Here is a 17690-nt window from a genome sequence, read left to right as displayed (position 1 = left end):
CTATGAGTTTCGGTCTCTAAGTCATTAATATCTCACTCAGGTGGTCAAATCCATAGTAATAATCGTCACTTTCATTACCTAAAGTTACTTTTTCAAACCCCATTTGCCTCACATTTTTAACTTCTTTGCTTTAATTTAGACTTTAATTAGACTTTTCTTTCTTTCTTTTTTACCTTTATTTCACCAGGAAAAAAAATCCTATTGAGATTAAAAATCTTTTTTACAGGAGAATCCTGGCCAAGACTGGCAGCAGCACACACAGGTTACAAAACATTCACAACATAAACAAAAAATTTAACATTGAAATAGATAAAATAATTATAAGATTCCTCAATGAAAAGATTTACAGACATATGATTCAGTAAGAATCAATTAAAACCATTTAGTGACAACAGCTCCTTTAGGTTCATGTATTTCTGCAACTGGTTCCAATTTCTTTCCAAGTTCAGTTCGGATTTTAGGCACCAAAAGTAAAAATACTTTCTCCTAACAAAGAGAATATCCACCAGTGGACTTTCTCTTTATAAAGGCCAACAAATATGAAGGAAGAAGTCCTAGTATGGCCTTATAAATAAAAATATGCCAATGGCGGAGTCTACAAGTGGCCAAGGATGTCCATCCATCCTGGTTGTGTAATGTGCAATAATGTGTAAAACCTTTTAAATCGGTAATAAAACCTTAAAACACCATGATAAACAGTGTCCAGCAAATAAAGACATTTAAAAGGAGCATGCATGTATAAAATATGACCATAGGCCAGTACAGACATAAAAGTAGCATCAACCAGATGCTTTCTAGCCTGAAAAGATAAACATGATCTGATCCTGAAATAAAATCCCAATCTTAATTTCAGCTTCTTCACCAGCTGTTGAATGTGGAAAGTAAAAGGCAAATAATCATCTACTACAATCCTAAATATTTGTACTGTGATACTTTTTTCAATTTTCAGACCTTCAGCTGTACTAATGACTGGAAGATCCTTACCTTCCATATTGTTAAACAGCATCACTTTCGATTTATCAGCGTTTAAAACAAGCTTAAGGTGACAAAGATTTGTCTTAAAACATTAAAAGCTGACTGTAGCTGATTAAAAGCACTGTTAGGTTAAAAACCTGAACAATATGAAACAGTATCATCAGCATAAAAATGAAATTTTGCATGAGACACATTTAGAGTAAGACTGTTCATGTATATAATAAACAAAAGCGGCCCCAACATAGAGCCCATTTAGTATATGGAGAGAAGAGGAAGCTACTTGAACACACTGAGATCTGTTGGTCAGACAGTTGTTAAACCAAAGAAGCGATTGTTCAGACAAACCAATAGTGTGAAGCCTCTGTAATAAAACCTCATGATCGACTGAGTCAAATGCTTTGGAGAAATCGATAAAAACGGCTGCAAAGTGTTGCTTATTATCCAAAAAAAAATCTATAAAATCATTAACCACTTTTAGCGCTGATGTAGTGGTACTATGTATTTTCCTAAAACCAGACTGAGAATCTCATAGAATATCATTTAATATTAAAAAGTCCTTCAGTTGTTCACTGACCAAGGTCTCCAAGACCTTGCACAGTACAGACAGTTTGTACTCTTTCAGTCCAACCTTTATGCCAATTCATCCCCTCATTCAATATTTTGGTACCAAATTAAAATATTCAATATTCTTCTTAACCTGCCATAAATTGTACTATATTTGTTTGTTCAATAAACATCACATAAAAAGTGCAAAACAATTATTCAGTGGTGTGTGTGTGTGTTTTGATATAATTATGATTTTAATCTGAAGTGATGAACTCATGCTATAGGATAATTGAATTTCTAAACTGATAACCAAAAATTCTAGATTTATGTAATAATTTTTCTTTCTTTCTCTCTCTCTCAAAAAAAAAATCCAATAGTACAAGGCAATTTTTTTAAAACACAGATGCTGTGTTAATCAGCATTAATCAGCACTTGTAATAAATTCAGGCATTAGTCTCAATTACTACCAAAACAAAGGTTTTTTCTTAATCCCTGTAAGACTGACTGAGTTATAGGACTTTCTGTGTTTCCTAAGATTGTTTTGCTGTGGCAACAATCTGGAAACAGGTTGAATCCACAAGTTAAACAGTTGCAGTTGTACAACCAGTGATTATTTCCTGAAAGTTCCAATTAATTTCATTTGGTGATTTGTAAAAGACAAACAAATACACAAACTCACACAAAAAACAATATTGCTTTGCCTTCAGTGGCAGGTGATAAACATGTCTGACCTCAGAGTCTCCAGTCTACATTGTGGACTCTCCAGAACACCACACAGCTGCTTCACTCCTGAATCCTGCAGGTTGTTCTGAGTCAGGTCCAGGTCTCTCAGATGGGAGGGGTTAAATTTCAGAGCAGAGATCAGAGAAGAACAGCCGATCTCTGACAAACTGCATCTCAACAATCTGAATAAAGGATAAAACATGTAAGTTTAGAAAACAAAACAAGACTTTTAAAGACTCTGATCTCCGTAATAATAAAGAATAACTGTTAGTTTCAGCTCTGCTTTTATTGTGAAAGTCATGATTTTAACTATGAGGTGAAAATCAAGTGTGTCAGAGTTTCCAAGTAAATGAGCCAATGTTTAATATTTGATGTTGAATTAAAGCCCAGAAGAAGAAAGCAGAGTTTCTCCTGAAGCTCCTCAGTGTGGATCAGTATAATATCAGCCTTATGTCAGCACTTTAGTGTCACCACAACTTTCACATCAGATTCATCTCAGCACAGAACTAAAGAAAGGCCCAGCATTCCTTGAAGGAATGCACATCGCCCGCCGCCTTTCATGTCAGAGTTTTAGTCTAAGATCATCTTATGAGGAGAAATGATGGAGTTGGAGATGATTATATATAGAAATCACATTTTGTGTGATCTGGAGCTCCAGTGGATCCAACTGGTACTTGTCTGATGTATGCAGTGCAGACTAGCAGTATGGAGAAAAACTGCTCTTATTTCAGTAATTAAAATATAAAGTCAAACAATTATGTACTGACTAAAATAATGACATAGATGAACTTTTCTTAATGGATGAGGTTGACTATGTTGAATAATCATGGCAGCCCTGGCCAAAATCAGATTAGCGTGGCAGCCATCTTGAATCAGGTGACTCCAAGATTTAATCAGTTGTAGATGTACATCCTCTGATTATTTTTAATGAGGAAATCTGTTCAGTGATTCATGAGATATTTTGGTAACTACAAACATAAACATAAACACATATGCATCAACACACATCACACAAGCATAACTCTCACAGACACAGGATGTCATCAGCCAAAAAAAGGGTACAAAAATCCATAACTACAATAAAATAACCGTATCAGTGTTGGAGAAAAGCTCTGTTTAGAGACATCCAGTGGCTGCTGTGATTAATAATTACAGAGCAAATCCATAATTTTCCTGAAACGATCAAAAAATCTTTCACAGAGGAGATGATAGGATGGCAGAAAAAGTTAGTCTTGTCACAGGAGCAACTGAAGTTAGTTTTTGATTCCACCAGTCAAGTAAAGGGCTGTTTCACACAAACTATGAGATTTGGACCTTTGATACACTCTGGCTCAAAGTCAAACTTGATCTAAAGTATTCAACATTGAAGATAAATACATTAAAACACATTTTGTGATTTATGAATTCTATATTTTATTTCTAGAAGTTAAAAAGAGACAAATATTTTGGCATTTAGACCAGCTCAGGTCAGGTCCAGTTCAAGCTTGGACTAACCCTATCCTCCACTAAAACCTTTAACACAGGTTGTGATCTGTGAAATCTTTATTCTTTTTAGAGAAAATGCAAATAAATAAATAGTTATTTTTGGTTTTTGTTTGCATCTGTTCAAAAACTACAACACTTAGATTGTTGACTTATTTCTTGTTGATGTTTTATATTTTGTTATTGCCTTCAGAAAAGGCAGTAACATTTTTGCTCCTATCTATGATTGCATTTTTTTATCTTTAGCATTAGCAAAATACCAGATGTATGTTACTGAAACTTTCAGAAAACAATAATTTTATGTATATCTACAACTGATCATCTTTTAGATGCAACCCAATTCAAGATGGCCGCCACAGCAAACTGACCTTAGAAACCACAAAAAGGACTTTAACTCAGCCAGTTTTACACAAATGGAGTGAATAAGTGATGTTAGTATTAGCTGAGAGTCATCCTCAACACATTGTGATACATATTTGCTTAAAACTTTGGCATTCACTGTTAGAGTCCACTCTGTCTGTCTGTTAGCAAAATATCTCAAGATTTTAACAAAACTCTCAGAAATTAATCACTGGATGTACACCTACAACTCATTAACATCTCTAGTCCTCCCAGTTCAGAATGGTTGTCACAGCTAATCTACCTTACTCAACACAAAAACAGCTATAACTCAGTCAGGTTTACAGATATTGAGCTGAATTTGGTGTGGTAGTAGCTGACAGTCATTCACAACACATACTCTGACCGCTAACAGATCACGTTAGATTTCATATGAGATCACGCACAACATCATTTACTATGTTTGACTAAAACAGTTACAACTCCATCTTTTCTCATCAGAAGATGATCTTACTTTAAAATTCTGACATGAAAAGTGGTGGGTGATATGCATTCCTTTAAGGAATGCTGGGCCTTTAATAAGGTAGTTTTTCTGGAGGAGGGTGTTGGTGTTTGGGTGGGAGAAAGACTATTTTTACTACTTTGACACATTTCAAGACCAACACTTAGACTGGAATCTGGATCAGACAGACATTGGACCCTCTTCAGAACAGTCTTCCTATCAGATGTGAGCATTGAAATCCTCTTTTTTTAACTTTTACTAACACAGATTTCATAAATCACAAACTGTGTTTTTGTTCCTTTTTTCATTGTAGAATGATTTACTATTCACTGAAATCTATTCAGTGGTTCATGGGATTATTTGTTATCAGATAAACAGGATTAAACTTCACAGTTATTGTCAAAGTTCTAAGCAAAGATGTTGTACAATGTGTAGTTCTCAGATAAATTGTAAGAGAAGATATCCAAGTACTACTACACCAAATTTTAAGTCAACATATATAACATTTACAGAGTTATAGGTTAGGCAATTATGATTCGCTGTGGTGGCCATCTTTAATCAAGCTGACCCAAACAGCTAACCGTTTATTGATGTCAAACTACTAATTACCTTCTGAGAGTTTCATTAAGGTGTTTTGAGTGATTCATGAGATAGTTTACTAACAGTATAGACAACCCCCAACCCACCTCACACACATACAGGTGAGCAATACACATGTCAGACCTCAGAGTCTCCAGTCGACATTGTGGACTCTCCAGAAAACCACACAGCTGCTTCACTCCTGAATCCTGCAGGTTGTTCTGACTCAGGTCCAGATGTCTCAGATGGGAGGGGTTGGACTTCAGAGCTGAGCCCAGAGAAGAACAGCTGATCTCTGACAAGCCGCACCGACACAAACTGAATAAAGAATAAAACAGTTAAATAAAATCATTTCTAATCCCTTCAGATGTGTTCTGGTTTCCATGTGCGGCTCAACATTAACATGTATTCATCTCCATGACAACAGTCATGTATCATATAAAACCAGCTGTGAATCCAGCTGTTCACACTGAAAGTGAACGCTCTGTTCCTGACACAAATACACTCATGAGTTCAGCTGACACTAATATGAAGCTTCAGCAGTCTGACACCAATTCTGTCTGCTTCTTCCAAAGTTACACAAACTGAGAACAACATCCCTCTGACATTTGGACTTCAGGTTAGAACTTTGGAGAAACATGATCAGATTTATTCACAGACATTTGGAAACATTGAAATATCTTTGGTTTTGTGTTCATATAAATTCAAAATATCAATGTACTAAAAAGGTAAAACTCAAATAAATAATTTAAACTAAGTTTAGTGAAAACAATTTGTAATTTAAATCACTTTAGCTTCTCCAGTCTACAGTTTTGACTCTCCAGTCCAGCAGACAGAATTTTCACTCCTGAATCCTGCAGGTCATTGAAGCTCAGGTCCAGTTCTGACAGATGGGAGGGGTTGGACTTCAGAGCTGAGGCCACCACTTCACAGTGAGTCTCTGAGAGTCCACACCTAGAGAGTCTGTCAGGACACATAAAAAAAGAAAATTATTTCTTCAGGATACATAATTCGTATTTAGATGTGAAGAGAAACCAGTTAAACTCTTCCTGTTGGACTTTTTTCCTTCACTTCAATAGTTTAGTTCATCTTCTCTGTTGGATCGGATGAAATATTTCTCATCAGTGTCTCTCGTAGCTGCAGCTTTGTTTTGCTGTAATTGGGAGGTGAGGGGAGGCTCCTTGTTGATTCTTGGCTTCATTGTTTTCTGCAGGAACCAAAGCTGCTTGGTTTGATTCCAGTCATGTCTCTCTCTGTCCTCTTTCCTGTTTATTAAACTATCAGAGTCCAGTAAAGACTGATGAGTCTGACATGAGACATCAGGAACTGGAGGAGTTTTTCCTCTAGGACATCAGCTGGGTGGAACATGTTGGAAATAATGGGACTGGTTTTTATGCAGGAACACAAATAATGTTGCTATATATCAAATCTCTTTAATTATAACTGTCATTTAGCTACTTTGTTCATTGAAATTAATGTCTAGGAAATAGGAAACCACTCCTATAAAACACACAAAACTATTACTTTGTTACTGAGTTATGGGTTAATAAATAATAATAATAAGCACAATGATGATATTAACAACTGGTAAAGTTTAAAAAACTTTGGAGTTCTGATCCGCAGATGAAGTCACTGATGTGCAACATTAAATTTGTTCTTTCCATTTTCAGTTGGCAATCAAAAATCAAATAATGAAAAACTGAAAAAGGCCACCTAAACCTGACCAATGAAATATTAAAATCAAATTCTGTCCTGCTGCCTGTTTTTACATTTCATGTTTTCGATCTCAGCCTAAAAGTGAAGTTTGAAAAACCAGGCGTTTTTTTGTTTTTGCTGTTATAATAAAAAACAATAACCTGTTTATTTTTCATTATTTGATTTTTGATAGTCAATTGAAAATGGAAAGAATGAATGATACACGGATTCAGAAATATTGATTATGGACTTCAACACACGCATGTGGCATCAGCAATTTCATCAACGGTTAATTTTGAGTCAACAGTTAATTTTCCATCTGTTGTGTTTGACATTTTTTATAAGTTAAGAATGCAGATAAGTTGATAAAAGTTAAGACCTGCATCTGTTTAAACTATTAATATATGGAAACATTCAGCTCATTTAGGAGATGGGTGCCGGGACTTTTTCTTTGTGTAACTTTTAAACCATTTTTTTCTTTGTTTTTGTCTTTTTACTTTCAGCTACACTGTTGCTACGGTAATTTTCTTTTTTCTGCTACATTTAGCTACCGTTCTGCTATATTTAATGCTTGGCTAGCATTTGGCTAATTTTAACATTTAACTAGCAATTTGCTGCTTTTAGATTTTAGTTACCTTTTTGTTACATTTAGCTATGCTGTTGCAATTTTAGCATTAAATAGACTTTAGTTTTTATTAATAACCTTTAGTTACTTTTAGCCAGAGTTTAGCTACCTTTTTGTTAATTTAGCTTTTGACTAACCTTTTGTTACTTTTAAAAATATTTTGCTGATTTTAGCTGGAGTTTATCTCAGCTGTTGATACTTTTAGCTTCTAGCTACAGTTTTGCTATTTAGCCGTGACAGCAGATTTATTGTCCATCTTTTAGCTAGCTTTTTGCTATTGTGTATGTGCATTTTCTCGCATTTACCGTTAAGATAGTATTTTGTTACTTGTAGCTAGTCTTTTGCTTCTTTTAGCTTTAACAGTTTAGTTTTAGGTTCTTCAGCAAAGTTATTCAGCGTTCACACATATTTTAAAAGTAAATACAGTTTCTCTAGTGTTGTTATGATTTTCTTTTATGAACAAACAAGGCCAGGTAAATAAAATCATGTTTGTGTTTTTAAATGTTTTAAATCAGTTTCTGTGTATTTCACTTTTAAACATTACACATTAATAAGATTTTAATCTAGGTATAAATATTTATTTCAAAAGGTTTTAGGAAACTAACTAATAACCTGTAGAATTTTTATTTTAGTGAATTAAATATTTAATCAACTTAATTTCTCCACATTTTTAAATCTGTCAATAATTCCTCGGAGAAAAACGAGTAGCTGAGTAGTATCTTTAATATTCTTGTTCTAATCAGCATGATGGAAAAATATGTGAAGCTGGCAGCTCTTTTTGGCAATTCAGCAAACCAGGTTGACATTTTCAAACCTAACTTTATTGTCAGGACACAGTATGTTACCTGTCTGAATCAGACTATTAAGAAATCATCATCAGAGAATGGCTTGCTCGGTTTAGAGCTTGTACAACAGCCAGTAACTAACTTCTGTCACCAAAACTTGAATTGAAGACTGCTTTGTAAAAGTATTTTGACTGGCAAGTAAGCAGGAAGACAGTCTCAGAGTTTTACTTTCTCTTTTAGCTGATGACCAGTTTCCTGCACAGTTAGTATGTTTGCCTGACAAATGTCTCTTGATGTTATATGTTTTGAAGACAGTGACAGTCTTGTTGAAATACAAAGCAGTAATTTTTACAATGGGTGTAAACTGGGAAGCTGCTACACAGCCATGTTATACCATGTCACAAATTTTCTGGTGAGTTCCGGATAAAACACTGAAACTTTCAGCAGGTTATGTGCCCAGAGAGCTGCTAAAAAGCTCTGGGTTAAACAGAAAGTATTTGCTATCAGCGTGGAGCATGCTAAAAGTACATTTTGGGAGATATGTTTGCAAAACAAACTGTTCCTAAAAAAATAATATTTCAGATGTGAAATTAAAGAAAAGGAAAGCTTAAATGAACATTTAAATTGAATGAAGGAACTGACTTTTAACACTCCTGGGTTGTTTGCCACCAAGCTATACTACAAAGTGTCACTGGGCTAGAAACAAATATGGACATTTTTTCACTGCAGTTTGTTCAGCAATCAATAATAAATGAAGAGCAAGTGCTAATGACGACTACAGTGCTGCTGCATGGGTGCATCAGCCATGTCAACACCAGTTCACAGAGAAATGCAGGATAATTCAAAGACAGTGAGAGCTGAAAGATCCAGCTTGTAGAGATGTTACAAGTCTGAGAAAGGACACAAAGTGTGACTGTCCAAGCCAGAAAAAGTAAATCGAAACCACAAAGCTAAAAGTGTGATCTCTGAAAATGCAGAAAACTAATTTGAGAGTGCCTTTGTTACTAAAAATGCAAATCCAATTGAAGGGCCGAAACAAGTCGAGTCGTTGGTTGTGGAGCATCAAAACACATGTAAAAAAAAAAATTCTCAGGACTGCCAGCAGTTCTCAAAACCACAGTATGTGAAGTGGGATGATGGCAGGGTAGTTTACACCTGAAGATTTGGCAATGTTAAAATGAACATGACCTTCATAGTCAGTGATGTAAAACCTGCCACTCTGTATGCCATGCTGTATGTTCCAAAGTTGTCCGGAAATCATTTCTCAGTGGGAGCTTCTACAAGAAAATAAAATGTGCTGCAGTTCAAAAGTCCCATTGCCCTATACATGGTAAAGCTGGAACTCTTTCAGGAATGGGAATAAAAAGATCTGATGGTCTGTATTAGTTAATGTCAAAGGAGCTTTACCTGTCTGTCATAGTGCATCACCATCAAGCTAAAGGAATAGTTTGACAATGAGGTATGTAGTTCATGTTTTTTGTGTGTTTTATGGAAGTAGAATGTTTATTTGTGAAGAGCTGGTCAAGTTTTTGTTAGCCACGTATACGGGATGTGTCAATATTTCTTTATAAATCAAACCACGTATTGTGAATGTTTACTACTTTTTAATCATATTTATTGTCTGTTTTATGAGAATGTATTTTATAGTGAAATGTATTATTTCATGTTTGTACAGTTCTCTCGGCACCGTTGGTGTGTCCAATTAAATGCCACTAAATATCAAGAACACCTTGTGTCCGTTTTTCAACTTGGAGGGAGTTACACCATGTTATGTAGACTAAGAAGATAATCTTGCAAGTTTTGAGTTAAAAGTTATTATTTCAATATTATACTGTGAAATGTCCTAATGTTATTTTAAAAATTAAGTGGGAGTGTTGAAATATGAAACGGTAATTTGTACATTGGGTGAAAACTTAGAAGATGTTATACCTTCATCTAGTATGTCTGGTGAGTTTTACAGTTGTTCTGTTGAGTTCTGAATAAACATAGTAAAACTTTCATTAAGTCTCTTGGCAAATCAAGCATACCAACTCTGAACTGACACTCATTACAAAAAATTTTGATGCCCACTCATGATTAAAAATACATAATTCCGAGTGAAATTTTCTTGAAACATTCATCATTGCTTCACCAATTGTGCTCTGTCATAATCACAAACCTAATTAACATGTTGCTGGTAGAATACCCATATACGAGAGTTCAAGATGGCCGCGTGAGCGTTTCTAAGCTAAAGCTTCCATATAGAGCTGTAAATTTCTTGTTCAAGGAAATTCTTGGTTAAGTTACCTTAGTCTTACATTTGGTCGCAAAACTTTTCTAAATTTTCCATCAGCTTGGCGGACAATCTTAGGCTTTGGAAACAAAAAGATCCTGACACTGATAACACCTGCAACCCCTCTATAATGAATGAGCTGAAGCTGCTTAATGCAAAAATAGATCAATTGCAAAGTTCAGTGGAATCATGAATGAGCTGTAAATTTGACAGTTTACAGGAGATGTTGGAAAAGCTCATTTTGGAAACTCAAGATGCTCTAAAGAAGGAGTTGAAAAAACTGCAAAAGAGCTGCGGTATAATTTGGATCTGGAAGTTGGTATTATGAGCTCTAGGATGGAAGCAATTGAGAAAAAAATGGTTGGAAAAGTCATCCAGAGGAAGCCATTTGAAGAAGACGGTTCGCTTGTGATAAGGGGGTTGCCACATGAAGAAGAGGAGAGTTTGATGTGCACAGTAAGAGACTTGTTTCTGAGCGGCTTGGGGTATGACACTGTCCCTGAACCTGTCGCAGTGGAGCAGACCCGAGTGGCTGGACATAGGCCAGGAAAAGTTAAGGTGGATTTACAATCAGGCCAGGCTAAATTGTCTGTTCTTCAGAGAAAAGCGAAATTAAATGACATCGTGACTCAAGACCTTTAAGGCTGTAGCCAGACTTAAAGAAATACTGAAGTCAACTACTCATTTTAAAGTAGCCTTTAAAATTTTGAAAAATTCACAAAAAATCACTTGTTGAATTTAGAGGGTTAAGACATACACGATATGTTCCTTTCATTACCCCTTAAAGTGCTGATCAAAATTTTCAGATCTATATTCAAGCATGTTGTTACTATTTACAAAGTTCGGAACTCAGGCTAGCAGTAGCAACTCAGACTCTGTTTGGCCAAGCAAGTTGAAATTTGGTACTCTGCTCAGATCTAGCCTAAGTACTAAGCACAAGAAATATTGTTCAATTTTGAGCGCCCCCTTGTGGTTAATAAATGAAAACTTGTAAATGCTAACTGACACAGCTGGTTTTTATTTTATTTTGAAAAAAGCTTTAGACTATGGTGGATTAAAAAAATTGGGCACAAAAGAACATGATAATGGTCATCTGTGAATTTTTTGGGATTTTTTTGAGGCATTATTGATTTTTAACAAATTTCTGAATATATTTTCGTATGACTAGCATTGCTATGATGAAGAGTAAAAATTTATTGTGCAAAAGCCGTTCAGTGTGGAGATTTCCCAAAGTGCAAACATTATTCCACATATACACATGGGGATTTGAGAATATTTGTGAAATTTTATCATAAAATGTTTTATGATTTTTTGTGTATTAGCTGGACATCATGAAAATGAAGTTATCAATTTCTCATAAAAATGTGTTTGATCCAGGAGGATATAAATAAAAGAATAATATTCCACATGTAGCCATGGTCATTAGAAAATATTTTGGTAATTTTTGAAAGAGTTACAAATTTTTTATGAATATTTATCTGGCTCGTTGTGTCATACAATTACAGTTAATTTTTTTTTTTACTGAAACAGCATTGAAACTAGGGATATGGAGGTAAATGCATATTATTACAGACTTGATCATCTGAGAATATTTTGGTAATTTCCTTATGTACTGCTGATTTTTTATGAACTTAATTACATGACCAAGTGTGTCATAAAATCGCATTGAACAATTTCCAATTGAAAAAGCATTTCCTCTAGAGACTTGGAGATAATTACACATTACTACAGATGGCGACTTGATCATCTGACAATATTTTAGTATTTTTTGAATGAATAATGGATTTTATATGAATTTATTTCTTTGGCTCTGTGTGGTATCAAATGGTAGTTAGGTTTTTCTTCCTGAGCTTTCTTAGGAAATTATACCGTTGCGTCTTATGGAGCGTCTTTGAGTACGCATCGTCCTGACGACTATAGACCCGGTCCGCTTGCTTAGAGAGGCAGCGAAGCCACGCCGGCGGGACATCGGGATCAGAGCGCGCGGATAGGGGCGGAGCGTGGAGGCTTGGAACCCGTTGATAACTGCTTGCAGTTCTAGTTCTGTTTTATTTCTTGTTTCTCCTGTTTTTAGTTAAGTTCTTGTGTAGATTTGCTTTCTGTGTTTCTTGTGTCACTAGTCACCTGCCCTATGTTAAGTGATTCTCTGGTCTTTCTGCCACGCCCACCTCACCTTTTCCTCGTCATCTCCCCAGCTGTAACTCATTTCCTACTCACCCTCAGTTCTTTAAAACCGGTCGTTTTTAATTAATTCCTTGCTGGTTCATGCACTCTGCCCAGATGTCCATGCTTTTGTATTTTTCATGTAACGGTCAAGCTCCTTGTTTGTTTTAGTTTTTCTTAATTTGCTTTGCTGCCACGTCAGACTTTTGTTTTCTTTTTCTTAATAAATTAGTTTTTTTTTTATTTCTAAATGAGTCTGCATATTGGGTTTGCCTCACTCAATTCTGACACAATAAATTTATTGCAGTTTTAGAAAACACTAATTTATAAGCCTTTAAACCACGGTCAGTTTTGCATTACATGGTATTGGTTAATCATATGAAAATCTCTGGTGATATTCTAGTAAAGAGCACCAGCAGCAATGAGATGCAGCATTTCCAGAACTTCTAGGGGTCTCATCCATTAGGAATTTCCTGATTATTGCTGCCAAAACAACTGTGTAATGTTAATCTGATTCTGGAATTGCTATATAATTTTGAAGTTTGAAGATGTTTCATATCAGTAACAGTAAAGTGGGTCCATTTGGAGGCTTTTTATTTCTCAAACATGGTCTTAATTAACCCATTTTAAAACATATTCCTGCCATCTTCAAACAGTTACAGTGTTTAAATTATTTAGCAGTTCATGTGAACATCCTTATTTTAATCTTTTACACTGCACTGCATATTTCATTACATGGTTTAAAATATACATCGCTTAATTAGAACATTTTTACAGTATCTGTACTTACTGAGCTTTTTTTGAAGCTTTCAACACTGGCAGCAGCCTCAGAACAGCCTCTTTGGTAGTACAATATTTCTGCATCTCAAACACATCCAGAATGTTTCCTGATGACAGAAAAATTAAGGCCAGAGCTGACCACTGAGCAGGTGACAGTTTATCTGTGGAAAGATTTTCTGAACTCAGAGACTGTTGTTCTCTAGAGGAGGTGATCCTATAATTCAGCTCAATCAGACAGTGGAACAGATTGATGCTTTTCTCTGCAGATAGATTCTCACTGATCTTCTCCTTGACATACTTAATGGTTTCCTGATTGGTCTGTGAGCTACTTCCTTTCTGTGTCAGCAGGCCTCGAAGGAGAGTCTGATTGGTCTGCAGTGAAAGACCCAGGAGGAAGCGAAGGAACAAGTCCAGGTGTCCATTTGCACTTTGTAAGGCCTTATCTACAGCACTCTGATAGAAGTGATTTAGATAACAACATTCAGTCCCTTTGGATGTTTGTTCTTTTTCCATCACATTGACCCCAAAGTTGATGAAGGTCAGATTGACATAAAGAGCTGCCAGAAACTCCTGAACACTTAGATGGACGAAGCAGAACACCTTGTCCTGGTACAGCCCTCTCTCCTCTTTAAAGATCTGTGTGAACACTCCTGAGTACACTGAGGCTGCTCTGATATTGATGCCACACTCTGTCAGGTCTGATTCATAGAAGATCAGGTTTCCTTTCTGCAGCTGCTCAAAAGCCAGTCTTCCCAGAGACTCAATCATCTCCTTGCTCTCTGGACTCCAGTGTGGATCTGTCTCAGCTCCTCCATCATACTTGAGCTTCATGACTTTGGTCTGAACCACCAGGAAGTGGATGTACATCTCAGTCACAGTGTTGGGCAGCTCCCCTCCTTCTCTGGTTTTCAACACATCCTCCAGAACTGTAGCAGTGATCCAGCAGAAGACTGGGATATAGCACATAATGTGGAGCATTCGTGATGTCTTGATGTGAAAGATGATCCTGTTGGCCTGCTCCTCATCTCTGAATCTCTTCCTGAAGTACTCCTCCTTCTGTGGGGCAGTGAACCCTCTGACCTCTGTCACCATGCCAACACACTCAGCAAGTATCTGATTGGCTGCTGCAGGTCGTGTGGTTATCCAGAGGCGAGCAGAGGGAAGCAGGTTCCCCCTGATGAGGTTTGTCAGCAGCACATCCACTGAGGTGGACTCTGTAACATCAGTCAGGATCTGATTGTTGTGGAAGTCCAGAGGAAGTCGACACTCATCCAGACCATCAAAGATGAACACAAGCTGGAACTCTTCAAAGCTGTGCATTTTTTTTGTTTTAGTAAAGGAGTGATGAACAAGTTCCACTAAGCTGAACTTTTTCTCTTTCAGCACATTCAGCTCTCTGAAAGTGAATGGAAATATGAAGTGGATGTCCTGGTTGGCTTTGTCTTCAGCCCAGTCCAGAGTGAACTTCTGTGTTAAGACTGTTTTCCCAATGCCAGCCACTCCCTTTGTCATCACTGTTCTGAATGGTTCATGTCTTCCAGGTGGAAGTTTCAGGATGTTTTCTTGTCTGATTGTTGCTTCTGGTCTGTATGGTTTCCTAGATGCTGTTTCAATCTGTCTGACCTCGTGTTCATCATTGACCTCTCCAGTACCTCTCTCTGTGATGTAGAGCTCTGTGTAGATCTGATTTAGAAGGGTTGGGTGTCCTGCTTTAGCAATCCCCTCAAACACACACTGGAACTTCTTCTTCAGACAAGATTTAAGTTTACGTTGGTAAAGTGCTGTGAAATAATTAAAGAAACACAAGGGTTAAGGTTATTAATGAAACGCTATAATCTTAACCATATGGACTAAATGATCTGTTTTGAGCTCCTGAAACATCAGTAACTGGTTCAATGGAGAGATAAACTACCACTGAGTCTGGGAAACATGTTTAAGATGCCATAACTGTCATTTAAAATGGCCACTGTGACCTTTGCTTCTAATGGAAAAAGTATTCCATTATTCCAGTTTCCATCCATCTTCTACAGTTTAACCATGGTTGTGTTGCAGAGGCAGTAAGTCCAGCACTTAATCCTATACTTCCTTCTCCATAGCAACACTCTCCAGCTCCTCCTGGGGGATCTAAATGTTTTCCAGGCCAGAGAGGACACATAATCCCTCCAGAGAGATATGGGTCTACCCTTAGATCTCCTCCCAGTGGACATGCTTGGAAAATGTCCAAAAGGAGGCACCTGGAAGGCATCCTAATCAGATGCCCAAACCACCTCAACTGACTCCTTTTGATCCAAAGTAGCAGCAACTCTGTTTCCCTCTAAATGACAGACTTCCAAACCTTATCTGTAAGGTTAAAATATTCTGTTGACGACCGTCACAAGAAGCGCATTTCATTGTGATGTATCTGGAATCTCGTTCTTTTGGTCAGGATCCACTCCTCATGACCAAAGGGGAGAGTTAGAAAGCAGATGAACCATTAAATTGAGAGCTTTGCATTTTGACTAAACTCTTTCTTCACCATGGCAGACTGGAACAATGCCCTTATTACTGTTGATGAGGCCCCAATCTGTCAGTCCATCTCCCATTTTATCCTACCATCACCCATGAACACAACTCTGAGGTACTTGAACTCACACTCACTGTGGCCGAATTACTCACATATCTTGCACTTTTGAGCACAGATACACAGTCACACAGAAGAGACCTCTGGGCAAACCCAGAATTTGCTGGAGGGATTATATATCATCTCTGATCATGACTAAGCAGTAGAAGATGTATGGATGTATGGATGTATGGATGTATGGATGTATGGATGGATGGATGGATGGATGGATGGATGGATGGATGGATGGATGGATGGATACAGTCAAAAACCAACACACGCAAAGACTCTGAACTGACAAGCTTTCATGTTCAGACTATAATGAACAAATACTATCTGTTTTTATATTTATGATTAAAGAATATTGATCACTTTGAAACGTGTTTTTGGAGACTGTTGTGTTTGCTTTGAAAGTTCAATGATTAGAAGTATTTTTTACTTCAAGTAAATTTTGTCTCAGAATGAAAATGTTGAAGTGATAGTGGAATGACATTTTTAACCAACCTGAAGTGTTACTGTCAGGACAAACAAGTTGCCCTGCCTGATTAAGAACTACGCAATGGTTGTTATCTGATGATATTATATAGATCAATGCAGTCCTATGTGACTCTGAGGGAAATTGATTTAGTTATTCACTAAAACAGGAAGCATAAATACATCTGATTTTTGTGTTACTAAGCTGTTTTGTAGAATGTTTGGCAGAAACACATCTTGAACGTGAGATACAAAAAGTCAGCGCAGCTCTATCACAGGTTGATCACATGTTTACTATAAAAACTGTTTAGTGTGTCACCATGAGTGTTAGTGATTGTTGAGTATTAAGTCTTAAGTCAATGTAGTTCTCTTTTTCAGTTTTGTTTTAGCTTTCATGAAACATCACTTTTTAAATTTGTCTTAAACTTTTTCTAACAGCTTGGAGCAGTGAAAAACAGACTTAAAACTGTTTTACTAGAAGTAGATAGGGTTTCCTAATTTTGTAAAGACAAAAGAATCATTCCTTTCAGCAGTAAGAGCAGTTTAACACCAAGAAAGGTGCTGGTCCTGCATTCCATTCATCTTGAATTTTTAACTCAACTGTCAGCACCACCTGTGTGTGTTACCCAGTGTTAGCTACACAAATACCTGTGGTTTCACAAATCTCTACTCCTTTGATGACCTTCAGCCTTATTTGAGCTCCATTTCCAAAAGGGGAGGAAGAACCCACTTTAATTCTGCATCTCAAACTAGAAACATTGCTTCATGACATAAGCTGGGTGATAAATGCATATGAACTGGAAATTATTATTTTGTTCTTATGCTGGTCTGAGCAACTTTAATTTGCTCTCCTACAATTTGGCTTATATCAAGTTATTTCTGTTTATGTAAACTAAAGTCTTTCCTAGATTCGTGCTTATTTGGTCATAATACCAAAATTAGGCCCGAGCAGCGACAGCGCTGCGAAGGCCTATTGTATTTCGTGGAATTCTTATTCTTATTATTCTTATTCTTTTCCCTCCGAGATCGCAAATTTGAGGGCTTTAACATACTCAAAAACTCACCAAACTTCACGGAAAGTTGTCCCCCGTGTGAAATCGCGTGATTCTAATGTAATCGAAAGTGGGCGTGGCCAAACTGCTCCACAGCGC

The 17690-nt window shown here is 36.7% G+C and overlaps 3 protein-coding genes across 15 annotated transcripts in view; 1 reads left to right on the top strand and 2 right to left on the bottom strand.

The window, feature by feature from the left end:
* The window catches only part of LOC108242155 (NACHT, LRR and PYD domains-containing protein 12-like), a 608460-nt gene that overhangs the window by 284283 nt on the left and 306487 nt on the right, over positions 1–17690 (top strand). The window lies entirely within an intron of this gene.
* Positions 1–17690, bottom strand: part of LOC108249966 (NACHT, LRR and PYD domains-containing protein 12-like) — a 417931-nt gene that overhangs the window by 315639 nt on the left and 84602 nt on the right. The gene's annotated exons all lie outside the window — the stretch shown is intronic.
* The window catches only part of LOC108249965 (NACHT, LRR and PYD domains-containing protein 12-like), a 179642-nt gene that overhangs the window by 158526 nt on the left and 3426 nt on the right, over positions 1–17690 (bottom strand). The window contains exons 4-6 of the mRNA XM_037973810.1: positions 13477–15247; positions 5936–6109; positions 5291–5464 (exon numbers count right to left, since the gene is read on the bottom strand). Of these exons, the coding sequence (XP_037829738.1) occupies positions 5291–5464; positions 5936–6109; positions 13477–15247 (2119 nt within the window). The remainder of the gene's footprint in view (positions 1–5290; positions 5465–5935; positions 6110–13476; positions 15248–17690) is intronic.

This window comes from Kryptolebias marmoratus, linkage group LG23 (assembly GCF_001649575.2).
Source record: "Kryptolebias marmoratus isolate JLee-2015 linkage group LG23, ASM164957v2, whole genome shotgun sequence".
NCBI classification, from domain to species: domain Eukaryota; kingdom Metazoa; phylum Chordata; class Actinopteri; order Cyprinodontiformes; family Rivulidae; genus Kryptolebias; species Kryptolebias marmoratus.
Note: the sequence above shows the minus strand (reverse complement) of the source record. Positions and strands in the feature narration are given on the sequence as shown.